Source organism: Phoxinus phoxinus, assembly GCF_949152265.1.
Source record: "Phoxinus phoxinus genome assembly, chromosome: 3".
Taxonomy (NCBI): domain Eukaryota; kingdom Metazoa; phylum Chordata; class Actinopteri; order Cypriniformes; family Leuciscidae; genus Phoxinus; species Phoxinus phoxinus.
In genome coordinates, this window is record NC_136878.1 from 4,527,370 (window position 1) to 4,554,995 (window position 27,626).

Sequence of the window (27,626 nt, forward strand, 5' to 3'; positions counted from 1 at the left end):
TGACTGAAAGAAAACAGGATCGACAGAGAGGTGCATATATACAGACAAATGTATTCATAACTATAGTGATGTCTGAAGTCCATAACGAATATGTCCATAACAGATTACTGTGGCAGTATCATGGTATACTGTACACACACACACACACACACACACACACAACGTCATGGTCAAAAGTTTACAGAATCTGCAAAATGTTAATAATTTTAACAAAATAACAGGGATCATAAAAAAAAGCATGTGTGTGTATACAGTACATAAATATACTTAGATCCCTTAAAAACGAACCGAACTGAACTCGACCATCACAGCACAGTTCATATATATATATATATATATTAGGGCTGTTAAACAATTAATCGCATACAAAATAAAAGTTTGTGTTTACATAATAAATGTGTGTTTACTGTGTATAATTATTTTATATAAATACACACACATGCTTGTATATATTTAAGAAATATTTGCATGTATATAGATTTATATATAATTTATATTATAAATTATAAATATTTTATAGCTATATAAATAAAAAAATTTTCTTAAATATATACATGAACTTGTGTGTACTTATATATACAAAATAATTATACACAGTACACACGCATTTATTATGAAAACACAAACTTTTATTTTGGATGCGATTAATCGTTTAACAGCCCTAATATATATATATATGCTATACACATTTCTTTATTTCTAATTCTTTAAATTCATTTTATTTCAGTTTTACTTTTAGTAATTGTATTACTTTAGTGGCCTAATTTTTATTTCAGTTTGTTGCCAAGGCAACTTTTCTCATTTTCGTTTTTCAAGTTTTAACTTTTTTTAATTTATCTAATACTTGCATTTTATTTGATTTCAGCTTTTTAAATCTAAAAATGTAGTTTTATTTTGAATTATATATATATTCAAATTACTATTCTACATCCTGTCAAATTTGATTTATATTCGGGGGGGGGGGAATTTAAAGGCATTCTTAGTTCAATGTTAAAGGCACAACCCTGCTTTAAATACTGGCTTACCAAATGTTTACAGTTAGAAAAGCTGGAGGTCGTTCTGCTGGTGGTGTGTTTGCCAGAGCAACGAGATGCTGGTGACAGACTGATCGTGAGTAAACAGCTGTGTGCTGAAGCGTCCGCTCTCAGGGAAACGGCAATTTAACTCCTCCACCTGACACCTCACACGAAGCTCTCCACACCGACACATCTGTGGCTGCTGGTATATTCGTTTGCGATGAAACATGGTGGAGTTTTGTGCATTTTGTGAGAAATGTATAGTATGAAATGATGCATGTGTATTTTCAAAGTTTACTTTAGTCTGGTGTCTTTATTTTAGGGTCATTTGACTTGTCAAATGTGAATCTCAAGGCATTTTCCCACCTGACAGAAGGGTCTGATGAACATGAAAGTGAAGTTGAACATCTCTCATGGCCTGCACGCTCATTTACATTACATTCATTCATTTAGCAGACGCTTTTATCCAAAGCGACTTACAAATGAGAAACAAAAAAAGCAAATTAAACTAGCAGTAGGACAACCTTATGTAAGTGCTATGACCCTTCACAGTACAATCTAACGCAAATTATTTGTATTTTTTTTAAAAGTTAGAATAGAGAAGAAAGTGTTAGTATGGATTAAGTGCTGCCGAAAAAGATACGGCAGAACTTGATCCAGTAATACTAACACTTTCTTCTCTATTCTAACTTTTTTTTAAAATACAAATAATTTGCGTTAGATTGAACTGTGAAGGGTCATAGCACTTGGGTCATAGCACATAACACGGTCACCAGATTGAAATATTTTTGAGCCAGTTTGGGGTGTTTTGAAGGAGCGAGTCAGAAAACCTTTTTCTCCACCAGCATCAGATAGTGACCTGGACACTGTTCTGGAAGAGGAACGGCTCAAAATCCCTCTGACCACTGTGAAGGACTTGAATATCAAGCGTAGCGTCAGTTCTGGCAGGTCACGCTAGTCAAGCTCGCATCAGTGACTCTCAGCTCATCCACGTGTTCCTATAGGAATGCGACGCCTATCACTGTACACATATATAAGCTCCTTCAGTATTATCAGCAGCTATCAGCAGCGTATTACCCTCCTCCCTCCCCAGCTCCACCTCCCGCCAGTCAGGATTTGGCGCTCTGATTCCCCTTGAATCAGAATAAATTCTCGAATTACATTGTACTTTAAAATCTTGAATTAATGATATCTGCAATACATTCATGTTGGTTCTGTTCTGTTTACCCCAAGAAGGGTTATTGCTGCTCTTACCCATGCTAGGCTGCATGGATGCGCAGGGAGTTCTTGCCCAGAACAGAACCATACCGCCAATCCAAACTGCATGCTAACTGTGCATTCACACCGCCGGCGGCGAGAGCGTCAAAGTGGCCGGAAGCCATTCATTTTCAAAGAGAGCCGGCGGCGAGCGTGGCGCGTCTTGAGCGACGAGAGTGGCGAGAAGAGTTGAAATCAAGTCAACTTTATGGTAATAACAGAGCCCGTCTACAGAGAGCCTGCCCACTCCCTATTAAGTCCTATTGTACCGAATTTTTGGTTGTAGTTCCACCAGAGTTCCACTGGGGGCGATCACCCTAGTGCAAAATGAATGGGAGTCTATGGGGCTACACGGCTAAATTTGTCCCTTTCACCCGATTGCCGTTGAGAAATCTCAGATTTGATTGTAGGTTTGGCAAGTTCAACATGGGTTATAGGTCGAAAATTGAATGAACGAGTACTTATGTCCTTTCGATTTCCTACAGGTTGAATTGTTGTTGCCCATAACACGCTAGCATTCTGCTAATGAACGCTGATTGGTCAGTGAAGGACTGGTTACGACCAGAGATACCGCTTGATGGCATCATGGCATCCGAAGCGGGACCAGCATGTATTCTAGCAGAAACTCTTCTAGCACGTGTGTTTACCTGTGTCAGCTGTGCTGGCGATGCCTCGAGAGAAAAGAAAGTGCAGAGCGCGAAAAGCCGCAAAGCCGTAAAGCAGTATCTCTGGTCATACGACGTGTATGACGTCATTGACATTTTGAAAGACTTTTTAAAGCAAATAAGTGACTCTAAAAAATCTAACACCCAGCAATGTGTAATTTCTTTGCATCTCCTTTCGAATACAACATTCAAATTACTAGACGAAAAATTCTATTTTGAGAAAAGTGGATTTTGAGGGGTATAGCTCCATAGACCACCATTCATTCTGCACTCGTCCTGTGAGCGCCCTCATATGGAGCCAGAGTGGAACTGCAACCAGTCAGAAGCCGGAAGTGTAGCGAGAGTGAACCTTCTCCCCTTATTAGACATTCTCTGGTAATAAGCTATGACGCGGTTCGGCGGCAACCAATCAGAATGTAGAAGTCCTCCGCCTGAGAGGATTCCAGAGAACACAATCCTGTAAACTTTGGTTCCGACCACATTAGTTCCTAAGCAAAATGGAGGAAAAGTTAATTATTTCTGTTGCGGGTTTCCCGTTATTGTACGACTTGTCCCTGTTTACATACAGGGACATTAATAAAAAGAATGACGCATGGAACAAGGTGTCTGAAATAGTTGTTACTTTCACATTTAAAAGATTTCATTAGGTTAACTTATGTGTGGCCAGTCTGCACAAAATAGGATACTATTTTATGTTCAGTTCTTATTTGCTTTGCGGCTCCTTTAAATAAAGTTTTAAAAAAATCACGCATTTTAACATCTACGTCAGAGCGTCCCCGAATCTCACGGCGTCGGTGCGCTCTCGCCGGCGGCGGTGTGAACGCACAGCAATGGTCAATCGTATTCGACGATAGTGTTCCTGACAGAACTGTCCTTCCCAAGACAAATCGATGAATTGGCTGCAAAAGGAAGCACTATATTAATAAATACTGTACATTTGTGCAAATCAATATTTTATGTCCACAAATTAATAAGTGTATACCAGCGCATGTTTTACGTCAGGGTTCAGATCAACATATTGGTTTATTTTGTAAAAAAAACTGTCTGACTGTAGATTATCCCTTAGACTAAGAACGTCAGCAGTTTGTTGTGGCTGTTTTATGAAGTTGTAGACGTGTAGACATCGAGCCTTTATTCTGGACTGTACATTTTTTTATAAAAAAGCTTTTACTTGAATGACGTATTAAAATGCTGTATACGAGAAGATGAATGGCAGGTTTGGGCCTGTAGAGTGTTTTTATCTGCTTAGGTCTGGTCTGGTCAAACACTCGGCTACCCTGGGAGAGATCTTCCCGAATAAATCCATGACCTCCATTCCCTCACTCAACCTTTGCAATGTTTCTGTCCTCTTCCAGGATCCCACCGACTGCTGGAAGCACAGACAGGTCACGTTAGTTCAAGCACAAGTGCATTAATCCTACCATGCCATTAATCCGGATTAGTCAAACAAAGACTTCCGATAATCATCTTTAATCACTCGAGGAAGTTGCCTGGGCATGTCAGGAATACATCAGCGTCTGGGATTTGAAGTTGTGGTGCATGGGGGGATACAAGGTATTTCTCTGAGCTGTTGTTCAATCAGCTCACGTCAGTTTATTATTTTATTAGATATTATAGTATTTATTAATATTTTAATTAATTAGCTTTTGTGCTTATATTGTAGGTTCATTTTAAATTTTGTTTAAAACTTTGATATGCGTGAGCTTTTGTCATTTTTATTAGTTTTTTTATAGTTCCATAAACCTTTCATTTCAACCTTCAACTTAAACTCATTTAATTTCATTTCCAAGGCCACATTTATCATTTCTGTTTAAGTTTTGTGTAATTTAAATCTTCATCTAATATTTTATCTTATTTCAGCTGTATTTTAATTACCAAAAACAATAGAAAAAAATTCTTAAAAAAACGATGTAGGATTTACTTTGAAACAATTTCACTCAGAAATTGCTAGTACATTTCACAAATAATTACAATGAAATGGCAAGTAACAAAATTAAAAATTAAATTTTGAAGTTGAAGGACTAAAATAGCATTTTCTTGTCAAATGTACTCCAATAATCTTTGTTTACAACTTCGAACTATCTTTTTTTTTGTTTGCATTTTCATTTAAAAGTAACACAACAGTTCTTCAGACATGTACAATGCATTTATTGTGTACTTTTTATGGTCAGTGTTTTGTTTTGTTTCATTTTAAATATTTAAATTATAAAACAGCTAAATTGGTGATGCACATATAGGATGCATAAAAGATGTAGTTCACCAATAAAATGATAAAATCATAAATTTTCTCTCTTTCATGTCTCTCCAAGCCCATGTTATTATTCCACTGTGGGTGAGCAACAAAAACGACCACCAAAAACACCATAAAAGAAACCCTTATGGCATGTGAGCTATATTCATTCTATAGGTTTGTGCAAGGAAGGTACTGTACCTTACCCCTGTTATGCTTTTTGGATATTGCCTTTGTTATATACTTGTTTGTGAATGTAAAAAGGTCAAAGATCAAAATGCAGATAGATTAAGTTATTGTCTCCCAAAAGAAAGAACCGATTCTGAACTTCCTGAGACGAGTCGTCAGTATTTCCAGTCGTACTTCCTGCCTGGTAGGTTTTCTAACTAATTTGCATAATGCCTGCTATTGGCTGCCCGCGAATAGTCACTGTTCGTATCACTGTGCATAAAGTGATATAATGAGCATTTGGTTTCCAACATGCGCTGTGAGCGGTAGACCAATCACAAAAGACTGGACCATCTGACCAATCAGAGCAGAGGCTCTCAGAAAGGAGGGGTTTAGAGAGGAGAGACTGAATCTTCGAACGAACCGTTTCAGACACTGCGAGAAAAGAGCTGATGCTGCAATGTATATGATGATTATGATGAGAAAATTAAAATTGATCTTGGATGCATGGAAAACTATTGTAGGAGACTCCAAAACTAAATTATGGACATTTAAAATAGCATAACGGGGCACTTTAAGTGATCTAAAAACTCACTTCAAATATGGCTTTTCCTGACTTTCAGTTTCAGCGAATTTATAAAAATACAAAGTCTCCATACAAAGTATGACTTTAGAACACACTAAAAACTCCTGGGTCAAAAATAACCCATAATGGGTTATTTTTGACCCAACTCCTGGGTTAAAAGGGACCAACTAATTTCTGGGTTATTTCAACCCAGAAAATTGGGTTATTCTTTTTGACCCAACTACTGGGTTAAATACCTGACCCAAATTTTGGGTTAAAAAACCCAACATTGTAGTTAATATAACCCAACTTCTGGGTCAAAAGAACACCCCCAAAATCTGGGTTTAAATAAATGAGTTGGTCCCTTTTTAACCCAGGAGTTAACCCAAAAATATAAGCCCTATAACCCAGAAAATGGGTACTCTCTGAAAAAATAACCCATAATTTTAACCCAACACAAATAACCCAGAAAATGGGTTAGAGAAATAACCCAGGAGTTTTTAGAGTGAAGGCTTGGAATATAGTGCATGAGTTTTTTGTCATTTTTGGACATTGACATTGTTCTTATTCACTTTCGTTGTATATGTAGAATAAGCCACGAGTCAGGACGTCCTGCTAAACATCTCCTTTTGTGTCCCACAGAAGAAAGTACGTCATGTGAGGTTTGGGGTGAATAAATGACTTCTCATTTTTAGGTGAATTATTCCTTTAACAGACCCTCGAAATAAATCATAAGAGAACTAACTCCTGTCCTCTAGTGTAAGCCTTCACGAGTGAGGTCTTGCTCCAAAATAAATATAATCCAGAGCTCTCAAATCTTCACAAGCCCACATTTACAAGTCTAATTTAATCTGCTCAGCGAAACGCTCAAAGCCGGTTTCATCGCTGAGCAATGACAGTTTTAAAACCCGAGTTACTGTACAGCTGGAAGGAGCTGTGGGTGGTTTTGGATTTCTTCACAGAGCAAAACCAATTGCTGAAATGCATATTTGATGCATAAAGACTCTAATAGACGCCATTCTCTCTCCCACGACGCCCTAGTTCGCGCTCAGAAAATCTTCTCAAAGCCACAGCCTGCTCTTAATTAGCACTGGGATCGAAAATAAGTTGGCTTATACCAACGGCTACAGAAATAAAATGACTTTTTTTTGCATGTTAAACCTTCTTATGTCAGAAAATAGACGCCCGCTGGGTAGTTTCAGGCATTTAATGCGGTTTTCTAGAAAGCGGTATGGGTGCCTTTTCTTAATTTATTCACACTTTGTTACTAAAACATATTTGTGTGGGTTTAAGCTTCATAATTTGCTAATTAGAATTTGTATTCTAATTAGTCTTTCAGTCATATTGGTTAATTTGGATGAATATAGCTCAGATTAAAGCTTTAATTGCTGCTGCCAAACACCAACTATATTAACAAATCCTGCGGCACACTGAGTGCAAGAAGTCGACAAGCTCAACAGGCTCTGCCAGGAAACACATTTGTGTTCACAAGGTTGGTACTAGTGTTGTCAAAAATATCGATATTTCGATAAATATCGATACTGAAATATCTGAACGGTACCAATACTAATTTCCCGAAGTATCGATACTAGCCGAGCGGTCACTTTCACTTCTCTCCAAAGGCGCGTTGACAAACACCACACGTGACGCACTCGTCTCATTCGCTCTGGTTAAATAGCAAAAGTGAAGTGAATGGAAAGATGGCGAGGGCGGCGCCCCCGTGACCGGCTTTGGTTGATTGATAAAGAACACCGCGAGCGGGCATGTCGGAGAATAGCGCGGACAAGCGTAAAAACACACCGCGAGCGGGCATGTCGGAGTCGGAGAATAGCGAGGACACGCGCTACACACCGCGAGCGGGTATGTCAGAGAATAGCGCAGACACGCGCTTCAGACTGCGAGCGGGCTACGGGCACCCAAAAGATTGTTTGACAATCAATAATCCCTCACATCACTAATTTTTTTAAATTATTGTATAGGTGAAAACAGACTTAAGGAACAGGCTCCAGGGGTACCATTTAGCAAGCATAGGCTACACTCAGCATCAGGGGTGTTTGTTGTTTGGACAGACCTTTCCCCACTGCTAAAAAAATCCTAAAGGAAACACTGTAACTTCTCATTTTAACTTTTCTGAAACATTAACCAAGATGGCCTAGTATTGTTGTTGAAATAAGTCTGTGTTGTCTCGTTTTTTCACCGTAATTCTTAAAGTTAGCATAATCTGACTTAGGAATCTTAGACAAGTAAATATTTTAACTGTGGTCAAATGTAAATTAACTTGTGCCTATTTAACTTTATTCAGAAAATTATTATTTAATTCTGCAATTTGCCTTCATTAGCGATTATCATCAATTTGATTACACAGATATTAATTAAACTAAACAGCTAGACAATGGCATCTCTGAATTCAATAATGAAATGCCTTTAACTGAAAATTTAATGTTTAATCTTATTATTATACATTACTGACACTCTATCCTCCAATTTGATACTGTTAAGTGCTTTTTTGTTACAGTAGGCTATATTTTAATCTTTGATAACAGTAGGTTATACAAATACAACGGGTCATGTTAGCCCTGGTCCAATAAAAAAAAAATTAACAGATAGAACTCAGGACATTTTTGTTCATGTAAAATATACCTCATTGTCATGTTCTAGACTTGTTATATTTAGCTTTAAATAAAAAAAATACCCCCTTAATATAGTGGCAGTTTTTTTTCTCTGTGGTATCGAAAATGGTATCGAATATCGATATTTTTCAAGGTATCGTATCGAAGTTAGAAATTCTAGTATCGTGACAACACTAGTTGGTACTAGGAGCTTTTCTGAGAAAACTACTTGACACTGAACGTTTGCCAAGGTGGTGGATTCAAATCTTCTAAAAAAATATATATATATATTTTTTTTTTTTTTTTTGAGGCACTTAGAGGCAAAACTAAATATCCATTACCATAACCATATATTTGAATGTATTTTGTGAGTTATGTGACATATTTAGAGTGAGTGTCTGGCACTTTTCTTTCTTTATTTATTTAGAAAAAACTATTTGCTTATTGGGTTTAAAGAAAAAATTATTAAATTGCATTTGAGCAGATTTCTTTCTTTCTTTCTTTTTTTCTTTCTCTCTCTAAAACTATTGTATTTCTTAAATGTGTTCCTTATAACTTTCCTAATTGTGCTTTGAATGTTTTAAAGATGTTAAAATATTTTTAAAGGATACAACGACAAAACTACTGAAACCAGGCTAAGATTCGATTGATTGATTGATTAATTGATTCATTCGTTAATAGATTAGTTCAGTGATTGATTATTTGATTAATTGCCTGATTGATTCATTAATTAATTTATTCATTTATTGATTCATTCATTGATTTAAGCAGCCCATTATTTCCCCATTTTCTTACCAAATGGGTAAGAAAAATAAATGTACTCTGTGTAAACAAGTCAGTATGTTTCATATAATTTAGCTTTGAATGCTTTAAAGATGTTTAAAAAAATTGAAAGGAAAAAATAAAAAAATACTGATTATGATTGATTGATTGATTGATTGATTGGTTCAAACCATTTTTTTACCATTTTTTTAGCAAATGTGTAAGAAAAAAACATTTTAATTGAAGATTTTTATTCTGTGAAAAAAGCTCATATATTTCATATAATATTGCTTTGGATATTTTAAGGATGTTTCCATATTTTTACAGGATAAAAAGGACGGACACACACACACACACACACACACACACACACACACACTTTAACCATTTCAAGCGCATCAGTTTTTCTCTTCACTGCAGGATGAGGATCCTACAGCTGCAGCTCTAATCACTGTAATTAAGAGATAATTGGCATTAATTATTCTCACATAAGCTCATCACAAATCAACGGGAAAATGGCTGCTGCTGGCTTCTAAACGCAACACACCGTGGTTAAGCTCTCAGAGACTCTTCAAAGCGTATGAATTTACATCACAATGAATGTCTTCTTCTACTGAAGTGTAAAGCATCTGTCAATCAAACACAAGTGTGCTACTGCTATATATTCAGTATGCATTGGTGAGTGAAATTTGAGCTTAATCAATCGTTCGTTTCTGTGAATTTATTTTGTGTGCAGTAAAATTTGCAATAGATATTTTGAAAATTTCAAAATGAAGCATAAACTTAATCATTGCTAATTAAGTCGTTATAATACTATTGGTCATAGTGTTTGAGGTTTGTTCAAATCACTATCACTAGTACTACTGGACTAAAATGTGTTATAAACATAAATCAATCATGCAAATTGTTGAGATGAGGCATGCAACTATTAGAATTTTTGAGAGTGCATGACTCTTTTCAGATAAGACAGTAAGTAAATCACCCAGAACACCCTAGCAATCACACAGCAACACCCTAGAAACAACTCAGAACACCCTAGCAATCACACAGCAACGCCATAGAAAACAACCCACAGCAACACCCTAGCAATCACACAGCAACGCCATAGAAAACAACCCACAGCAACACCCTAGCAATCACACAGCAACACCATAGAAAACAACCCACAGCAACACCCTAGCAATCACACAGCAACGCCATAGAAACAACTCAGAACACCCTAGCAATCACACAGCAACACCCTAGAAACATCACACAGCACCACCCTAGCAATCAGACAGCAACAGCCCAGAAACAACCCCAAACAAACACCCTAGCAAACACACAGCAACACCATAGAAACAACCCCAAACAAACACCCTAGCAAACACACAGCAACACCATAGAAACAACCCCAAACAAACACCCTAGCAAACACACAGCAACACCCTAGAAACAACCCCAAACAAACACCCTAGCAAACACACAGCAACACCCTAGAAACAACCCAAAACACCATAGCAATCACACAGCAACACCCTAGAAACGTCCCAAAACACCATAGCAATCACACAGCAACACCCCAGAAACAACCCAAAACACCATAGCACCCACACAGCAACACCCTAGAAACAACCCAAAACACCATAGCAATCACATAGCAACACCCCAGAAACAACCCAAAACACCATAGCAATCACACAGCAACACCCCAGAAACAACCCAAAACACCCTAGCAATCACAAAGCAACACCCTAGAAACAACCCCAAACAAACACCCAAACAATCACACAGCAACACCCTAGAAACAACCCAAAACACCATAGCAATCACACAGCAACACCCTAGAAACGACCCAAAACACCATAGCAATCACACAGCAACACCCTAGAAACGTCCCAAAACACCATAGCAATCACACAGCAACACCCCAGAAACAACCCAAAACACCATAGCAACCACACAGCAACACCCTAGAAACAACCCAAAACACCATAGCAATCACATAGCAACACCCTAGAAACAACCCAAAACACCATAGCAACCACACAGCAACACCCTAGAAACAACCCAAAACACCATAGCAATCACATAGCAACACCCCAGAAACAACCCAAAACACCATAGCAATCACAAAGCAACACCCTAGAAACAACCCCAAACAAACACCCAAACAATCACACAGCAACACCCTAGAAACAACCCAAAACACCATAGCAATCACACAGCAACACCCTAGAAACTAGTGTTGTCACGATACTAGAATTTCTAACTTCGATACGATACCTTGAAAAATATCGATATTCGATACCATTTTCGATACCACAGAGAAAAAAACTGCCACAATATTAAGGGGGTATTTTTTTATTATTTAAAGCTAAATATAAGTCTAGAACATGACAATGAGGTATATTTTACATGAACAAAAATGTCCTGAGTTCTATCTGTTAATATTTTTTAATTGGACCAGGGCTAACATGACCCGTTGTATTTTTATAACCTACTGTTATCAAAGATTAAAATATAGCCTACTGTAACAAAAAAGCACGTAACAGTATCAAATTGGAGGATAGAGTGTCAGTAATTTATAATAATAAGATTAAACATTAAATTTTCAGTTAAAGGCATTTCATTATTGAATTCAGAGATGCCATTGTCTAGCTGTTTAGTTTAATTAATATCTGTGTAATCAAATTGATGATAATCGCTAATGAAGGCAAATTGCAGAATTAAATAATAATTTTCTGAATAAAGTTAAATAGGCACAAGTTAATTTACATTTGACCACAGTTAAAATATTTACTTGTCTAAGATTCCTCAGTCAGATTATGTTAACTTTAAGAATTACGGTGAAAAAACGAGACAACACTCATATCAACAACAATACTAGGCCATCTTGGTTAATGTTTCAGAAAAGTTAAAATGAGAAGAGTTACAGTGTTTCCTTTAGGATTTTTTTAGCAGTGGGGAAAGGTCTGTCCAAACAACAAACACCCCTGATGCTGAGCGTAGCCTATGCTTGCTAAATGGTACCCCTGGAGCCTGTTCCTTAAGTCTGTGTTCACCTATAAAATAATTTTAAAAAATGAGTGATGTGAGGGATTATTGATTGTCAAACAATCTTTTGGGTGCCCGCAGCCCGCTCGCAGTGTGAAGCGCGTGTCTGCGCTATTCTCTGACATACCCGCTCGCAGTGTGAAGCGCGTGTCCGCGCTATTCTCCGACATGCCCGCTCGCGGTGTGTAGCGCGTGTCCACGCTATTCTCCGACATGCCCGCTCGCGGTGTGTAGCGCGTGTCCACGCTATTCTCCGACTCCGATATGCCCGCTCGCGGTGTGTTTTTACGCGTGTCCGCGCTATTCTCCGACATGCCCGCTCGCGGTGTTCTTTATCAATCAACCAAAGCCGGTCGCGGGGGCGCCGCCCTCGCCATCTTTCCATTCACTTCACTTTTGCTATTTAACCAGAGCGAATGAGACCAGTGCGTCTCGTGTGGTGTTTGTCAACGCGCCTTTGGAGAGTGAAAGTGAAAGTGACCGCTCGGCTAGTATCGATACTTCGGGAAATTAGTATTGGTACCGTTCAGATATTTCAGTATCGATATTTATCGAAATATCGATATTTTTGACAACACTACTAGAAACGACCCAAAACACCATAGCAATCACACAGCAACACCCTAGAAACAACCCCAAACACCATAGCAATCACAAAGCAACACCCTTCGAAACAACCCCAAACACCATAGCAATCACACAGCAACACCCTAGAAACAACCCAAAACACCATTGCAATCACAAAGCAACACCCTAGAAACAACCCAAAACACCATAGCAATCACAAAGCAACACCCTAGAAACAACCCAAAACACCATAGCAATCACACAGCAACACCCTAGAAACAACCCAAAACACCATAGCAATCACAAAGCAACACCCTAGAAACAACCCAAAACACCATAGCAATCACAAAGCAACACCCTAGAAACAACCCCAAACAAACACCCTAACAATCACACAGCAACACCCTAGAAACAACCCCAAACACCATAGCAATCACACAGCAAAACCCTAACAACCCAAAACACCATAGCAATCACAAAGCAACACCCTAGAAACAACCCAAAACACCATAGCAATCACAAAGCAACACCCTAGAAACAACCCAAAATACCATAGCAATCACACAGCAACACCCTAGAAACAACCCCAAACAAACACCCTAACAATCACAAAGCAACACCCTAGAAACAACCCAAAACACCATAGCAATCACACAGCAACACCCTAGAAACAACCCCAAACAGCATAGCAATCACGCAGCAACACCCTAGAAACAACCCCAAACACCATAGCAATCACACAGCAACACCCTAGAAACAACCCCAAACAGCATAGCAATCACGCAGCAACACCCTAGAAACAACCCCAAACACCATAGCAATCACACAGCAACGCCATAGAAACAACCCCAAACACCATAGCAATCACACAGCAACACCATAAAAACAACCCCAAACACCATAACAATCACACAGCGACACCCAAGAAACAACCAAGAACACCATAGAAATCACAAAACAACACCCTAGAAACAACCCAGAACACCATAGCAATCACACAGCAACACCCTAGAAACAACCCAGAACACCATAGCAATCACACAGCAACACCCTAGAAACAACCCCAAACAGCATAGCAATCACACAGCAATACCCTAGAAATAACCCAGAACACCATAGCAATCACACAGCAACACCCTAGAAACAACCCCAAACACCATAGCAATCACACAGCAACACCCTAGAAACGACCCAAAACACCATAGCAATCACACAGCAACACCCTAGAAACAACCCCAAACACCATAGCAATCACAAAGCAACACCCTAGAAACAACCCCAAACACCATAGCAATCACACAGCAACACCCTAGAAACAACCCAGAACACCATAGCAATCACACAGCAACACCCTAGAAACAACCCAGAAAACCATAGCAATCACACAGCAACACCCTAGAAACAACCCAGAACACCATAGCAATCACACAGCAACACCCTAGAAATGACCCAAAACACCATAGTTATCACACAGCAACACCCTAGAAACAACCCCACACACCATAGCAATCACAAAGCAACACCCTAGAAACAACCCCAAACACCATAGCAATCACACAGCAACACCCTAGAAACGACCAAAAACACCATAGCAATCACACAGCAACACCCTAGAAACGACCCAAAACACCATAGCAATCACACAGCAACACCATAGAAACAACCCCAAACACCATAGCAATCACACAGCAACACCCTAGAAACAACCCCAAACACCATAGCAATCGAAAGCAACACCCTAGAAACAACCCAGAACACCATAGCAATCACACAGCAACACCCTAGAAACAACCCAGAAAACCATAGCAATCACACAGCAACACCCTAGAAACAACCCAGAACACCATAGCAATCACACAGCAACACCCTAGAAATGACCCAAAACACCATAGTTATCACACAGCAACACCCTAGAAACAACCCCAAACACCATAGCAATCACAAAGCAACACCCTAGAAACAACCCAAAACACCATAGCAATCACACAGCAACACCCTAGAAACAACCCCAAACACCATAGCTATCACACAGCAACACCCTAGAAACAACCCCAAACACCATAGCAATCACAAAGCAACACCCTAGAAACAACCCCAAACAGCATAGCAATCACACAGCAACACCAAAGAAACGACCCAAAACACCATAGCAATCACACAGCAACACCCAAAAAACAACCCCAAATACCATAGCAATCACACAGCAACACCATAGAAACAACCCCAAACACCATAGCAATCACACAGCAACACCATAGAAACAACCCCAAACACCATAGCAATCACACAGCAACACCCTAGAAACAACCACAAACACCATAACAATCACACAGCGACACCCAAGAAACAACCCAGAACACCATAGCAATCACAAAACAACACCCTAGAAACAACCCAGAACACCATAGCAATCACACAGCAACACCCTAGAAACAACCCAGAACACCATAGCAATCACACAGCAACACCCTAGAAACAACCCAGAACACCATAGCAATCACACACCAACACCCCAGAAACATCCCAGGACAGCAACACCCTAAACAACCCAAAACACCATGACAATCACACATCAACACCCTAGAAACAACCCAGAACACCATAGCAATCACACAGCAACACCCTAGAAACAACCCAAAACACCATAGCAATGACACAGCAACACCCTAGAAACAACCCAGGACACCATAGCAATCACACAGCAACACCCTAGAAACAACCCAAAACACCATAGCAATCACACAGCAACACCCTAGAAACAACCCAGGACACCATAGCAATCACAGAGCATCACCCTAGAAACAACCCAAAACACCATAGCAATCACACAGCAACACCCTAGAAACAACCCAGGACACCATAGCAATCACACAGCAACACCCTAGAAACAACCCAGGACACCATAGCAATCACACAGCAACACCCTAGAAACAACCCAAAACACCATAGCAATCACACAGCAACACCCTAGAAACAACCCAAAACACCATAGCAATCACACAGCAACACCCTAGAAACAACCCAAAACACCATAGCAATCACACAGCAACACCCTAGAAACAACCCCAAAACACCCTAGCAATCACACAGCAACACCCTAGAAACAACCCTGGACACCCTAGCAATCACACAGCAACACCCTAGAAACAACCCAAAACACCATAGCAATCACACAGCAACACCCTAGAAACAACCCAGGACACCATAGCAATCACACAGCAACACCCTAGAAACAACCCAAAACACCATAACAATCACACATCAACACCCTAGAAACAACCCAGAACACCATAGCAATCACACAGCAACACCCTAGAAACAACCCAAAACACCATAGCAATCACACAGCAACACCCTAGAAACAACCCAGGACACCATAGCAATCACACAGCAACACCCTAGAAACAACCCAAAACACCATAGCAATCACACAGCAACACCCTAGAAACAACCGAGGACACTATAGCAATCACAGAGCAACACCCTAGAAACAACCCAAAACACCATAGCAATCACACAGAGACACTCTAGACCCAAACAGCATAGCAATCACACAGCAACACCATAGAAACAACCCCAAACACCATAGCAATCACACAGCAACACCATAGAAACAACCCCAAACACCATAGCAATCACACAGCAACACCATAGAAACAACCCAAAACACCATAGCAATCACACAGCAACACCCTAGAAACAACCCAGGACACCATAGCAATCACACAGAGACACCCTAGAAACAACCCCAAAACACCCTAGCAATCACACAGAGACACCCTAGAAACAACCCAGGACACCATAGCAATCACACAGAGACACCCTAGAAACAACCCCAAAACACCCTAGCAATCACACAGAGACACCCTAGAAACAACCCAGGACACCATAGCAATCACACAGCAACACCCTAGAAACAACCCAGGACACCCTAGCAATCACACAGCAACACCCTAGAAACAACCCAGGACACCATAGCAATCACACAGCAACACCCTAGAAACAACCCAGAACACCATAACAATCACACAGCAACACCCTAGAAACAACCCAAAACACCATAACAATCACACAGCAACACCCTAGAAACAACCCAGAACACCATAGCAATCACACAGCAACACCCTAGAAACAACCCAAAACACCATAGCAATCACACAGCAACACCCTAGAAACAACCCAGGACACCATAGCAATCACACAGCAACACCCTAGAAACAACCCAGGACACAATAGCAATCACACAGCAACACCCTAGAAACAACCCAAAACACCATAGCAATCACACAGCAACACCCTAGAAACAACACAGGACACCATAGCAATCACACAGCAACACCCTAGAAACAACCCAGGACACCATAGCAATCACACAGCAAAACCCTAGAAACGACCCAGGACACCATAGCAATCACACAGCAACACCCTAGAAACAACCCAGGACATCCTAGAAACGACAAGAACACCCTTGAAACCACATAAAGATACCACACAGCAACACCCTAGAAACAACCCAGGACACCATAGCAATCACACAGCAAAACCCTAGAAACGACCCAGGACACCATAGCAATCACACAGAGACACCCTAGAAACAACCCAGGACACCATAGCAATCACACAGAGACACCCTAGAAACAACCCCAAAACACCCTAGCAATCACACAGAGACACCCTAGAAACAACCCAGGACACCATAGCAATCACACAGCAACACCCTAGAAACAACCCAGGACACCCTAGCAATCACACAGCAACACCCTAGAAACAACCCAGGACACCATAGCAATCACACAGCAACACCCTAGAAACAACCCAGAACACCATAACAATCACACAGCAACACCCTAGAAACAACCCAAAACACCATAACAATCACACAGCAACACCCTAGAAACAACCCAGAACACCATAGCAATCACACAGCAACACCCTAGAAACAACCCAAAACACCATAGCAATCACACAGCAACACCCTAGAAACAACCCAGGACACCATAGCAATCACACAGCAACACCCTAGAAACAACCCAGGACACAATAGCAATCACACAGCAACACCCTAGAAACAACCCAAAACACCATAGCAATCACACAGCAACACCCTAGAAACAACACAGGACACCATAGCAATCACACAGCAACACCCTAGAAACAACCCAGGACACCATAGCAATCACACAGCAAAACCCTAGAAACGACCCAGGACACCATAGCAATCACACAGCAACACCCTAGAAACAACCCAGGACATCCTAGAAACGACAAGAACACCCTTGAAACCACATAAAGATACCACACAGCAACACCCTAAAAACAACATAGAAATACTGTTTGCTCACATGCATCAACCTTGCACCCTTATCCCAGCGTCCCTGTCAGCCTCACGACAGCCAAACTCAACATTGCATTCAATGCAGCAGCACGGACACACACACACACACACACACACACACACACACTAGAGTGCGGATCGGGACGAATTTTTCAGTCCGAGCCCGGCCCGTGTCCGACAGAGCAATAACCGAACCCGACCCGAGCCCGACAGGCATAAAGATATTTATGTTCGAGCCCGACCCGAGCCCGACAGTTAAAATCCCATTTTTTTCTCATACTAATGACAATTGTGCGTTTGTTTGTGTGGAAAGCCCGCTTTTATTAAGCAACTGTAGGAAGGCAATCGGAAATGTCAACAGGACAAGCGCATCAGCGCGCGGAGCAACAAGTGCTCTTAACACCTGGCGTGCGCACATTATGCACGTGTTTCGTTGTCACGGCTACATAAAGAAATGTCCGCACACAGGAAGACGGATGTTATGGTAATATTTTACATGTATTTTAATCACAAAAACAAACGTTTGCATCAAGTGAAAGCATCAGGCACATCGGCTACATACATAATAAGTTGTTTTAAATTTAAAATGTTCAATGCCTTATCGCGCTGATGTGACCGAGCCCGACCCGAAGCCGAACATCATTTCTAAATATCTGTCCGAACCCGGCCCGGCCCGTCGGGTACCGGCGGGTCCCGTCGGGCTCGGGTCGGGTATCCATCCTCTAACACACACGGGCACACACACACGGGCACACACACACGGGCACACACACACTCTCAGTCCTGATAATAGGGGTAATTGAGGCTTATGTGTTAATTGGAGTGCATGGAGAGACTGTAGAGCAGTCAGTGTGACAAGGCTGATGAGCGGCCAGCTCGGGGATGCAATAACAGCATCATATGAAGAAACATGTTTTTATCAGCAGGGTTGGTGGTTCATATTCTTAATGAAAGATTGGATACACAGGATAAGGTGCCACACGGTGTTAACAATTTGCACAACAGTGCAGAATCTGAAATACTTGTTCTTCATTGTACATCTGTTTATTTTATTGTTTAGTGTTTTTAAATCCTAAGACTTTGTTTCTTTCCAGGTTTTAAAAGAGAAAATCCCAGCTTCTCAATGGTGTCTCAGACATTTGGACCCCGCTGTGGGAAACAACGTGAATAATGACCGGCTCAGTGGCGGCGGGGCATGTTGTCGATAGCGACAGATCAATTCGAAAGTCATTTTCGCCTCGAAAATCATTTTGTCTTTGAGGAGTCATTTCATGGCTAAACCGTGTGACCGCTTGTTATCACTGCAGGCAAACAACCTACAGAGATCTTTCCAAAAGGACTTTGCAGAGATATTATATGTTGTCAAAACACAACCTGACGAGAAAAGCAGCAGGTTTAGCAGTGCAACGATTTTGTGTAACAAAATACACGCTTCTCTGGAACAGGACAATCCAAACACTGATATCACAAATCATATATTGCATGCAATGATTCAGACACATGGCATGATAAAACTCTCTTCCTGTTTTAAAACACGAGAACTATTCACAGATATCTGCTCCTAATATACCTCAATAAACTTTTATAACATTAGCAAACATGCCAAATAACAATAAAAGTATGTCCAACACTGAGACAACTAAACAGTTATCCCGACATTAAAACCCGCCAACCCGTCAAATGCGGGTGGATATCAGCAGTGGCAGTCACTCCTGAATTTTATATATACATTTTACAATTGAAGTCTTTAAAAAAGGCATCAGAAATAATAAACTAAGTGCAATGTAGTGTTTTTCGATACTGAAATAGACTCTTCCAATACTCGTTTCTCTGCAGAATACAATACCATCAAGTTTCTCTCTCTCTCTCTCTCTCTCTCTCTCTCTCTCTCTCTCTCTCTCTCTCTCTCTCTCTCTCTCTCTCTCTCTCTCTCTCTCTCTCCTCTCTCTCTCTCTCTCTCTCTCTCTCTCTCTCTCGCTCGCATGTGTTTAACCTTTCCAGATTAAATGTCGGTTCTTGGTCTTGGATTTTGTGAAATAAATTTCGAAATAAATGCGACTTATAGTCCAGTGCGACTTATATATGTTATTTTCCTCTTCATGACGTATTTTTTGACTGATGCGACTTATGATGGAAAATACGGTAGCCTGAATTGTGGGAAAAATAAGGAAGCCACCTTATTCATACATCCATACAGTGCATGAATTAGGACTAACCTGTGCACACACGCACCAGCCAATCAGATCCATGACACAACCTTACTTGGGCTCATTAACCAGCTATACCTCGTTAACGATGGCAGACTCTCATTGGAGTGCATGTTAATTATGCTAATAAGGAGACCGCTGCTCAGACTATTGTGTTAATGTCCTGTTTAGGAAGCATAAATCCAAGAAACACAATCTCCAATTTCAGGCTAATGAGGAGCGATGTGTCCGTTCAGTGTTACGAGGCGTTCATACACGACACATTATTGCATTTAAAAACTGCTAGAAAAGGGGAAAATAAAACAGATGGAGAGATCTGCTTCATTTTTAACTATAGAAAAAGCATTAAAGTGTTAATTTAATCTTTAATAGTTTGTTTTTAACGGTTTAAAAAGCCTTGAAGTTTCTTTAATTCAGATTTCTTTTCTGAAATGCTCTGGCTTGGCAGCCAGTATATAAAGGTAAATAGGCAACAAGATATGTCTGAATCCAATGTTTGTGTAAACTGCCGTCATCATTTTTATAAGGGTTTGCTTCCATTGCACAGTCACACTTTAAATGTACTCAATCCTAAGAAAAGTCAATGTGGAAACACATATGGTGGAAGTCAATGTGAACTGTAATTTACCTCTGACGCTCATGCTTAGTCATGTAGATTTATTGATTGGAAACTGTAAATGAAGGCCACTGAGAACATCCATCGCCCTTTAGTGTGCGCAGCAATCTTTCTTGAACAGGAACTATCGATCGATATGATTTCCCAAGACTCCATTGAGTCGGGTGTAGGAGGAGGACTAACTGTTTTTTCAATGTTTTCTCAGGGACCGTCTGAATCAACAGTTCACTGAGCTTCTACAGCTTAACACTGTCTGTTGCTAGACATTTTAACCAGAGGGTCAGAAATAAAGGCACATTTGTTGACCCTCATGTCACTCCAAGCCTGTATGACTTTCTTCCATATCACATGAATCAATGTCTGAGCTGCTCTTTTCCACACAATGAAAGCATGTGGTAACCAGGAGCCGACAAACACACAAAAAAGTCAAAACATTAGTCTATATGACTCATGCACTATTGCAAGTCTTTTCAAGTTATACCGTACGATAGATTTATGTGAGGAAAAGAGACTGACATTTAAGTTATTATTTACTGCACATCTTCTACTCTGTCATAACTGCTAAATCTCACCATTCTTGTGCATATTTGATATTAAGTTTTTTTGATGCACTACTGTTTTTTAAAAATTATTACAATCTAAAATATCTGATTTCTATTTGGATATATTTAAAAAATGTTAAAAAAAATAGTGTCACATGATCCAGAAATCATTCTGAATTTACTGCTCTTCCAGATTTTAGAGAATAATGTGTTTAGTCAATGGAGGGAATTCTGCATATTCAAACTTAGCACGCCATGTATTGTTATAAAATGCAAAATGGGCATTGCAAATGTGTTTTCACAGCATGTTTGATTGATTGATTTCGATTCGAATTGGTTAAACCATCCCTTAAATAACAAAAAGACAAGATATTAGTGCCATGCTTGTGTGGCTATTAAACACTCCAAACACTTCCCACTCAATGGGAAGATCCAGTCATGCACCCAGTTTTCCGTCTCAGGTGCAAATGCAACATTTCATGAGGACATTTTAAGAGCACATTGTTATTCAGTCTGTCAAACATTTCAGATGAGGGCAGAGGAGTCAGGTGTGGTTCGAGCGCACACATACCCATTATATGGTGTGTTTGGGCTTTTCAAGCTCCCGTGTGCCAAAAGCTTAGTGTACGTCTGATCAAAGCCGTACGCTCCACTGGAGACAAGGCACGCAATACTTCACCTTGGCTCTGGTGCTTTTCTTGGCATCACCTAAAAGCAGTCTTTGTTCCCTTGTTCTAGATGAAAGAATCAAACCCTGACAGCTACCATACAGGTGAGACAACAAGCTAAGAGAAACCAAGACTGTTCGCTTCAGGGACGAAGGTGTTTATATGTGTGTTTGCTGCAGACGGGAATGCAGAGAGAGTTTTTGCTGCTGAGTTTTGCCGACAAAAGCCGCCTCACAATTTTCAAGAAACTAAAGCATTAATATGGTTGCTTACAAGACATATCAAAAAGTCTCAATGAAAATGTTTTCTTTACGACCTGCTGATTGAAAAATATTAAAAAGACAACAAACATTCATAATATTACCCTCATTGGGTTGTTTAGTGCCCCCTTTACGAGTATATTTTAATAAATTAATTTATTTCCACTGCAAATGAGAAAAGTAAACTTCTATAATACAAACTTAAATTAATTGCACGCAATAAAACAAAATGTTGTGACAGAATGTTGAAGAATTGACCGTACGCAAAGACCCGCCCCCCTTAGTTACTGTCGCTATGTCCGACAAGCTACGCCGCTCTCACACACACCATGTTCTCATGCAGTGAAAAATACATCGCGGAGCAGAGAGGACACTGACAACACACTGACAGACAGGACAGACCAGCTTACTTTTCGGTTACTTTTGATATTAAACATATTAAACAAAGTCTTACCTATCAAATTTGCTAATTTTTTTAAAGAAATTTAAACAATAAATATCCGTTTTGTGGCTTTTTCTGACAGATCGCTGTGTCGCCTCAGTTAAAGCTGCTCGTGAACCGATCATCTCTTCCTTCTAGTTCATTTATAGCATCAAATAAACATGAATGAACATCAGAAGAAGGAATGTTGTTTTAACCGCGGAAAGACATCAGTAGCCTACACTCCGTTTCTCAAGTTCAAATCCTCCCATGTTAATCTACTAACTCTCCTGACTGCTTTGTCGGACAAAATGGCGGATGGCGAAGTATGTCACCTGTCAATCAAGCTCCCTGCGAAGGGTCAATTCCATCTCAATTCCTGTTACAAACCTACGTAACAATGTAACACATTTGCATAATGCTGTCTTTGGTCATCATTGGCTGCTCGCAAATGTCTACTTTGCCCCGCCCTCAAACACTAGTTGTAGCTCAGACTGGAAGTCAGGAAGACACGTCGAGAAGATGTATTCAAAAGGATGAAGAATCGGAGAAACCGACGCCATCATTACTGTTCATGTCACTGTGTGTGTATAAAGTGCTGAAATTCAAATATTATAATGGGTGTTTTGTTTAATCGGTAGACCAATCACAACAGACAATCTGACCAATCAAAGCAGAGTATACTTTTAGAAGGAGGGGTTTAGAGAGGATGAATCATCTAACGAACCGTTTTCTGGTTCTTTGAAAAAGAGCTGATGTGCAATGTATATTATGTGAAAATTAAAGTGTTTTTTGACCTTGCATGCCTGTAAACCTATTGTAAAAGACTCTAAAAAGACTCTAAAAAACTAAATTAATAACCTTTAACATAGCATAATAGGGGCACTTTAAAGTTAAGTCTACCAAATATGATAGTATAACTGTCACGGTGTCTGGTTTATGTTCCTTGGGTCACCACTAGATGTCCTCCTTCCTCACGGTGTCCATCACACTAGTGAACTACATTTCCCACGATCCTTGTCTTCTCATTGCACTCGGCTGTTTCCTAATCACTGATCATTGCACTCAGCCTATTCCCCATTAGCATTGTCATTTCCCTGTGTATATAACCCTGTCTGTTTTAGTATGTGTCACGGAGTCCTTGTTATATATCACACCACTTCTGAGTTCTGCTTTGTTGCCCGTTTTGTATTGTTTTATGTTTTTGGATTGCTTCTCTGGTTTTGACCCCTGCCTGGACTGTTTACGAGTACGGATAACCCAATAAATACTGCAAATGGATCTAACCCCTGCTTCCCGTGTGTGGTTCGTGACAGAAGGACTCCGTCATGAATAGATCCAGCGGTAAGGGTTTTCGTGGCTCTTCCCCAGCCATCAAGAGGGGAAGTTCGAAGGAGGTTCCACCGCGGATGAACATTTTTCAATGTTTTGCGCTATGGGCCCATCAAACGGAGGAGATCATGGCGACCAAATCCCCTGAGCCTCCTTCAGTCAGACAGGAATCTTTTGAAGGAACCCGTCTGGCCAAGTTTTCTGGGACCCGTGGAGGCCGCAGGGGAGGAGGTACTAGAGGCGACTTCCAGCACCACTCTTCGCCTCAGTCTCTCTTCCACCCTGGGCCGGTGATGCTCAACCCAGAGCTCCCTTCACCGTTGTTCCTGTCCCGCCTGGAGCCTACCCCTCGCCATCGAACACGGAGGAGGAGGAAGACTTCCTGCCTCCTTAATGACCCGGAGACCGTCCCTGGGCAGATCGCTGTCGTCCCAGTGGCCGTGCCGGTGCAGCCCGCTGTCGTCCCGGAGGCCGTCCCCTCCGAGCAGCCCGCTGTCGTCCCGGAGGCCGTCCCCTCCGAGCAGCCCGCTGTCGTCCCGGAGGCCGTCCCCTCCGAGCAGCCCGCTGTCGTCCCGGAGGCCGTCCCCTCCGAGCAGCCCGCTGTCGTCCCGGAGGCCGTCCCCTCCGAGCAGCCCGCTGTCGTCCCGGAGGCCGTCCCCTCCGAGCAGCCCGCCGTCGTCCCGGAGGCCGTCCCCTCCGAGCAGCCCGCCGTCGTCCCGGAGGCCGTCCCCTCCGAGCAGCCCACCGTCAGTCCTGCCACGGCCAAGAGAGCGGTCTTCCTCTTTTATGCGGTGGCGGTACTGCATGCGTGGAGGAGGCACAGGATGTCTGCCGTTCCAGAGACTGTCCACGTCACGTCTGCCGATGCAGAGACGGTTCCTGTGCCAGACGCTGTTCCCGTAAGTCCTGCCATGGCCAAGAGGGCTGTTTTCCTTTTCTATACATTGGCAGTACTGCATGCATGGAGGGGACACACGTCTGCCGAGCCTGGATTTCACGTCACGTCTGCCGAGCCTGAGCTTTACGTCAAGCCAGTTCCCGAGCTGGTGTCTGTTGCTGTTCCTGAGCCGGTGGCGTCTGTTGCAGTTCCTGAGCCGGTGGCGTCTGTTGCAGTTCCTGAGCCGGTGGCGTCTGTTGCAGTTCCTGAGCCGGTGGCGTCTGTTGCAGTTCCTGAGCCGGTGGCGTCTGTTGCAGTTCCTGAGCCGGTGGCGTCTGTTGCAGTTCCTGAGCCGGTGGTGTCTGTTGCAGTTCCTGAGCCGGTGGTGTCTGTTGCAGTTCCTGAGCCGGTGGTGTCTGTTGCAGTTCCTGAGCCGGTGGTGTCTGTTGCAGTTCCTGAGCCGGTGGTGTCTGTTGCAGTTCCTGAGCCGGTGGTGTCTGTTGCAGTTCCTGAGCCGGTGGTGTCTGTTGCAGTTCCTGAGCCGGTGGTGTCTGTTGCAGTTCCTGAGCCGGTGGCGTCTGTTGCAGTTCCTGAGCCGGTGGCGTCTGTTGCAGTTCCTGAGCCGGTGACGTCGGTTGTAGTTCCTGAGCCGGTGGTGTCTGTTGCAGTTCCTGAGCCGGTGGCTTCACCGCCGTGGCCGCCCGAGGGGTCTTCACCGCCGTGGCCGCCCGAGGGGTCTTCACCGCCGTGGCCGCCCGAGGGGTCTTCACCGCCGTGGCCGCCCGAGGGGTCTTCACCGCCGTGGCCGCCCGAGGGGTCTTCACCGCCCTGGCCGCCCGAGGGGTCTTCTCCGCCCTGGCCGCCAGATGGACTGTCGTCTCCGCCCTGGCCGCCAGATGGACTGTCGTCTCCGCCCTGGCCGCCCGATGGACTGTCGTCTCCGCCCTGGCCGCCCGATGGACTGTCGTCTCCGCCCTGGCCGCCCGATGGACTGTCGTCTCCGCCCTGGCCGCCCGATGGACTGTCGTCTCCGCCCTGGCCGCCCGATGGACTGTCGTCTCCGCCCTGGCCGCCCGATGGACTGTCTGCTTCGCCACGGCCGCCGGTTAAATTGTCATCCCCTGTTCCTGTTCCCCTTCATGGTCCTGGCCCTCCATCCCTCCCCCTGATCCTCCACCATTCCACCTCCCGCCTGGACTCTTGTTTTGTTTGTTTTTTGTGGGTCTTGGAGCGTCTGGTAGCCGCTCCGTAGAGGGGGGGTTATGTCACGGTGTCTGGTTTATGTTCCTTGGGTCACCACTAGATGTCCTCCTTCCTCACGGTGTCCATCACACTAGTGAACTACATTTCCCACGATCCTTGTCTTCTCATTGCACTCGGCTGTTTCCTAATCACTGATCATTGCACTCAGCCTATTCCCCATTAGCATTGTCATTTCCCTGTGTATATAACCCTGTCTGTTTTAGTATGTGTCACGGAGTCCTTGTTATATATCACACCACTTCTGAGTTCTGCTTTGTTGCCCGTTTTGTATTGTTTTATGTTTTTGGATTGCTTCTCTGGTTTTGACCCCTGCCTGGACTGTTTACGAGTACGGATAACCCAATAAATACTGCAAATGGATCTAACCCCTGCTTCCCGTGTGTGGTTCGTGACAATAACGTATGGATATGTTGTTTGTTTAAATGTTGGTTTAAATACATTGCATTAGATCTGTATATTTTACAAGAAAATTATTTTTCAGTATTACAGTTTTATATTTCAGTATCTACTTCAAAATTTTGTTTAATTCATTGCGTTTCTTTGAAATAATTTGGGAAACTTACAAGCAGTTTCTGAGAGAAAATGTTTTAAGTGTAAAACTTATCTATTGTCTAAAAGGACTTAAGTTAGATTTACTCACTTTGTTTAATGTTTCACGGCACAATTAAGTAGATTGTACTTGATATCATAGCACTGATTTGAAATAAATTACCTTACTTATTTTAGTGGACACAAACTTTTGGTGTGGTATACTGTACCAAGCTGTTTCCTGAACTGTAGATGTAAAGTCAACATTAAATGGTGTTTGCAACCCATTTAACATCTCTGTAATGATGCAATTTCCAAGTGAAACAAGATATTTAATGATATTATTGATTGGATTGTGCAAAGTAGTCATTAAGTACCAGTTTTATAGAAGGGCTTTTATCAGGGACATAAGTTTCTTCAGATGCTTACAATGTAGATGTAATGCAGTCATTTGAATGAAGCAAGAAGCCTTCAAGTGCCTGATGAAAGACACTGATGTTCAATAAAAAGCTTAATTAATTAATTAAAATAATCTGATTAAATAATAATTCCAATAATAAAAGTTTACAATTGCCAAATGAACAACTTAATTGAGATTGTGTGTTCACAATTCCTCAGCCAACATTTAAAACTATAATCGATAAATCTGACAGGATTTTTAAAAAGTCTAAAACAATGTTTCAATCTGACTTTAGGTTAACA

At 41.7% G+C, this 27,626-nt stretch overlaps 2 protein-coding genes across 5 annotated transcripts in view; one reads left to right on the plus strand and one right to left on the minus strand.

Moving 5' to 3' along the window:
• The window catches only part of pbx3a (pre-B-cell leukemia homeobox 3a), a 66,717-nt gene that overhangs the window by 20,653 nt on the left and 18,438 nt on the right, over window positions 1-27,626 (minus strand). The gene's annotated exons all lie outside the window — the stretch shown is intronic.
• On the plus strand, window positions 24,057-26,759 carry LOC306996055 (uncharacterized protein). The gene is made up of 2 exons (XM_079608141.1): window positions 24,057-25,653; window positions 25,894-26,759. The coding sequence occupies exons 1-2, from the start codon at window positions 24,253-24,255 to the stop codon at window positions 26,383-26,385; spliced, it is 1,893 nt and encodes a 630-aa protein (XP_079464267.1). The 5' UTR covers window positions 24,057-24,252; the 3' UTR covers window positions 26,386-26,759.